Genomic DNA, 4,424 nt, shown 5'->3' with positions numbered 1-4,424 from the left:
ACATTTTGTTTACCCTTAATGTATTTAAAGAAATCCTTACTGTTAATTATTATATTTTCAACCAACCTTTTGTCATAGATCCTTTTTGATGTCATAATTTCCTGTTCGAACAACTCTCTTGATCTTCTATAATTTCTAAATCTACCGTCATACAGTCAATATAAATTTATTAAATGTGTGATTCTTTTATTCAATTTTATCCCTTATACCTTTTGTTAGCCAACCTGGTTTTTTACTTGTAGCTACCCTTTTCTTTCTATAAGTAATATGTTTATCTTGCACATTTAAAAATGTTCCACATCTGATCAGTGTCTCCATATAACTCAGCTGCCCAATTTACAACAGATAATTCTTGTCACATCCCTTCAAAATTTGTAACCAAAATATCATTATTCCTTATCTTCATATGCAGCAAAACATCGAACCTAATATAGCAATGATCACTTGCACCCAGATGTTCCCCAATTTCACCCTCTCTATCATTTCTATATTTGAAGTTAACAATGAGAAGTGTTTTTTGTATAAGAAACTCACAGTGCACTACTTTCTATATTTTTTAAGTGAACATATAAGTTATGTTCCTGTAACAGTTTCAAAATCTGTGTGGAAGTATCCGCTTTGAAAAAGTCGATAAAATAGTTTTCTGAGTTTACTAACCGAAATCTTACACGATCAGTTTGCATTTAATCATATATTAATTTATGTTATGACATGTCCTTGGTACGATTTTTCATGTTAATTCAGTGAATTTTCACATATTTGACAGTCAATTTAGTTAAGGATTTCAAGAGCATGTTATGTTTTGTGTAGTTTCTAAAATAAAGAAACTTTAATTACTTGCCCCTTGTGTTTCATTTATTTGATTTGACTAATAACATGCTAGAACAAGTATATACAACAGGTAATATTACATTGTACTGTAAGTCAGTATTCTGATGTTTTCGAAAAGAGCATGTTAGTATATCATGAAGTTTTGTTCATAAATATTTCAGTATGTTTGTTAAACATAGGATTTTTACTTACATACATTAATGATATTACATCGGGTTAGGATGAAACATGAGTTTTCTGTATCAATTATAAATGGATATTTGTTAGAAACTGATATTCATGAGGGTAATTTATCATAAAAGACTAAGCTAGACATGTATAGGTCAGTAATTTATAAACTAAGATGTTTTGTTAACAATTGTTTCAATCTGTGTTATACTTAGAACTGAGGTTTTATTTACAAATCATAAAATGGTATATTAGTCTATGATGAGAAGTGAATCTCACATAAGAAAATTACAGAACATTGACTTGTACCTGATGATTTTATATAATTGATGATCTATCTATAAAGTGTAAATGACAGATAATTCACGATACGGTAACAATTTCTAAATCCACGTGAGGAAATATATTTGTTTTGAAATAGTCGAAGAATAATCACTTGGTTTATAACTAAAGGTTATTTTACTATCATGATTGTCAACTCCAACTTGTGAACGAGTTTGTCAACACCACCTGGAACAACTAACTCTGTTACAACAGAAGTACGTAATGTATAATTAAATTTCATACATTTTACATGTTTATGTCGTCTAAGTAAATATCATAAATTAGAATTGAATAGATCGTTCATTTTGAAAAATTAGTCTGAACTTCTGACGTTCTGTTGTATGTGATCTTCGAAGATGATATCGTGGGAAAGCGGGTGTTTAATTCTCCTAAAGTCGAGAAACTAATCTCACACGAGAAATTTTTGATATTTTGAAAACTTGTCATAACAGGATGGGATTGTTCACAAAGCTTTGTGCCCCCCAGTGGCACAGCGGTATGTCTGCGGACTTATTCTGCTAGAAACCGGGTTTCGATACCCGTGGTGGGCAGAGCACAGATAGCCCTTTGTGTAGCGTTGTGCTTAATAATAAACAAACAAAGCTTCGTTTCTCGAACTCTTTATTCTTTGCGCACGTGCAACTTTGCGTTAATTAAGAAAACAATTAACAATTAAATTTCTGAACCTACGATGTATTGTTACTAAATCTGTAAACCTATGACGTTACTAAATCTCTGATTTAATGTTTTTTAAATATATCTGAGATGTCGAAGGTGAACAGAGTTGATTTTTTTTTTCGCTTCCTTAGCTGAACGGTGTGACTACCCAGACAGGCTGGTTCATCTAGAAGTGAAAAATACCCACGATTCTGAAGAAACAGTCACGTTTGTTTGCAGTAAAGGATACATTTTAATCGGTAATAATAATACTCGACGTTGTCTACCAGACAGTACGTTGTCTGGACGTATACCGGTGTGTGGTAAGTACATTCCAGTCTCAAGTTCACATATATCCAGACTAGGAAAGTGAAATTATGTCTAATATCACATCTGTACTAACAAAGTCTTAACTAGGTGAAGGTCTCAGGTCGTGATTAACAAAATTTTAACTAAGTTAAGGTCTCAGATCATGACTGAAGTACAGTTTGGTAAACATTAGGCTTAGAAAGTTTTCATTGCAAATTTTCTTGCGTCTCCGGTAGGAGAGGATATGTATGATATAAAAACGAATTTTACTGTTGATCCTTTAAGCACGTGCTTACTTTGATAGAAAGCATCAACATTTCAAAGTTTTCAAACCGTACATTAGAAAAAAAAAACGCAATGATGGGACACAAAATTATGACTATCCTTTCGTAGAATCAACCAATCAGTTTGTTTCTGTTGTGTGTTTTTACTGCAAAAGCTACGTGTTGTGTGTTTTTTACTGCAAAAGCTACGTGTTGTGTGTTTTTTACTGCAAAAGCTACGTAATGGGATATCTGCACTGTGGCCACAACAAGGAATTGAACCCCGTATTTTAACGTGGCAAGTCTGGAAATAAAACAATCATTGCTTAAGCTCTAGACTAACACCTGGTTAAACTAACCAGTCACTGGGGCCGTCTGGACTAAGAGCTGGTTAAATTAACGCTATCTTTCACTAGTCAGTGCAACAGGACTATCAGTTGATCAGTTAAGACTGTTACAGAGTTACATTATAGTAGTGAACGAGCTCTTATCTGTTACAGATTAATGTACGAATGCCCGCGGTGGACACAGCGCAGATAGCCCATTGTGTAACTTTAAACTCAAACAAACAAACAAATCAGACTCCGTTGAAGTCTGGGTGACATTTTGTTGCATAATTTTGGTCATAAAAATGGTTCGATTTTTAAAGTACATTCTAGAGAAGAAAAAAAACTACAATCAGAAGAAATAACTTTATGAAAATTTAGTTTTTATTAATAATTTGCCCTAAATAGTAAGAGTAAAATTAATTGCACCATACATTCATTTTGTCTTCCGCAAGTATTTTCTTTTTATGTGTATAAAACATAGAAATAATTAATTTAAACCTACGTTTTGTGTGTCTAGCAACAGATGGCGCGTTTGTTAATATTGTCGTTAGGTAACCAGATGTTATTTTATTGAAGAACGAAAAAGTAAATGTTCAGTGTATGTTGGGGAGGATAAGGATCGCAGGATCAAAAATTCGTAATAAAAACAAGTTTTAGACTTAATATTGCATTTGAAATCCGTAATGCTCAATTCAGGGAAATGTGAAAAACAAAATCCGCAGTGATTTTTATCACAAATATAAGGCCCATTTATTCCCAAACTTTCGCCAGTTTTCGGGAGTTAAACTGTAACTTCGAAATCTTTATATTACACGTGTGCTGTGTTTTAGATGATTTTACATTTGTCATTGTCCAGCCAAGCTGACGAATTGTGAACGAAAGGTCTGCTAGGCAATGACTTGTAGGAGACAAAAGATAGATTCCTGTGATTTTGTTTTTATAAAAACACTTCTAATTCAGAACTCTCAATGAACTAATTAACAGCAACTAATTTTATGCAATATGTTATTTATGGTTAAAATATAAATGATTATATTAAAGCTACAAAAAACAAAAAATAATATTCATTCTATCCACTTTTTGCTCTCGTATCCCGATATGGCGGTTTATTTGCTTACAATTCAGATTAATTACTGAATAAATGCATGATAATTAATCTGTCTGTTTTCATGTGTGTGTGTGTGTGTTGTTTTTTTGTTTTTTTTAAGGTATGGCTTTGTCCCCACGTGGTGTTGCTTTAGGGTCTGGTAACATTCACTTCCACCCTCCCCGTAATGCCTTAGATGGGAATCCACACAGCTGTTTTTACACCAAGTCTGAAAAGCCGCGTTGGTGGAGACTAGACATGAAGAAAACATACCACGTGCTTTCAGTCGCTGTCACAATACCTCTTGCAAGTCAGTATTGTAATAATGTTTGCTACTTGTTTCTTGCCTTCCTCACGTGGTTGTTGTAATAATGTCTGCTACTTGTTTCTTGCCTTCCTCACGTGGTTGTTGTAATAATGTCTGCTACTTGTTTCTTGCCTTCCTCACGTGGTTGT

General features: G+C 33.3%; 1 protein-coding gene across 3 annotated transcripts in view; it reads left to right on the top strand.

Moving 5' to 3' along the window:
* Positions 1-4,424, top strand: part of LOC111086560 — an 18,206-nt gene that overhangs the window by 3,409 nt on the left and 10,373 nt on the right. For 2 of the 3 annotated variants that reach the window (XM_022389844.1, XM_022389843.1), the window contains exons 3-4: positions 2,133-2,303; positions 4,090-4,278. In XM_022389844.1, the coding sequence (XP_022245552.1) occupies positions 2,133-2,303; positions 4,090-4,278 (360 nt within the window). The remainder of the gene's footprint in view (positions 1-2,132; positions 2,304-4,089; positions 4,279-4,424) is intronic. The other variant, XM_022389845.1, reaches the window with a different exon arrangement.

This window comes from Limulus polyphemus, unplaced genomic scaffold (genome assembly GCF_000517525.1).
Source record: "Limulus polyphemus unplaced genomic scaffold, Limulus_polyphemus-2.1.2 Scaffold1195, whole genome shotgun sequence".
NCBI classification, from domain to species: domain Eukaryota; kingdom Metazoa; phylum Arthropoda; class Merostomata; order Xiphosura; family Limulidae; genus Limulus; species Limulus polyphemus.
Note: the sequence above shows the minus strand (reverse complement) of the source record. Positions and strands in the feature narration are given on the sequence as shown.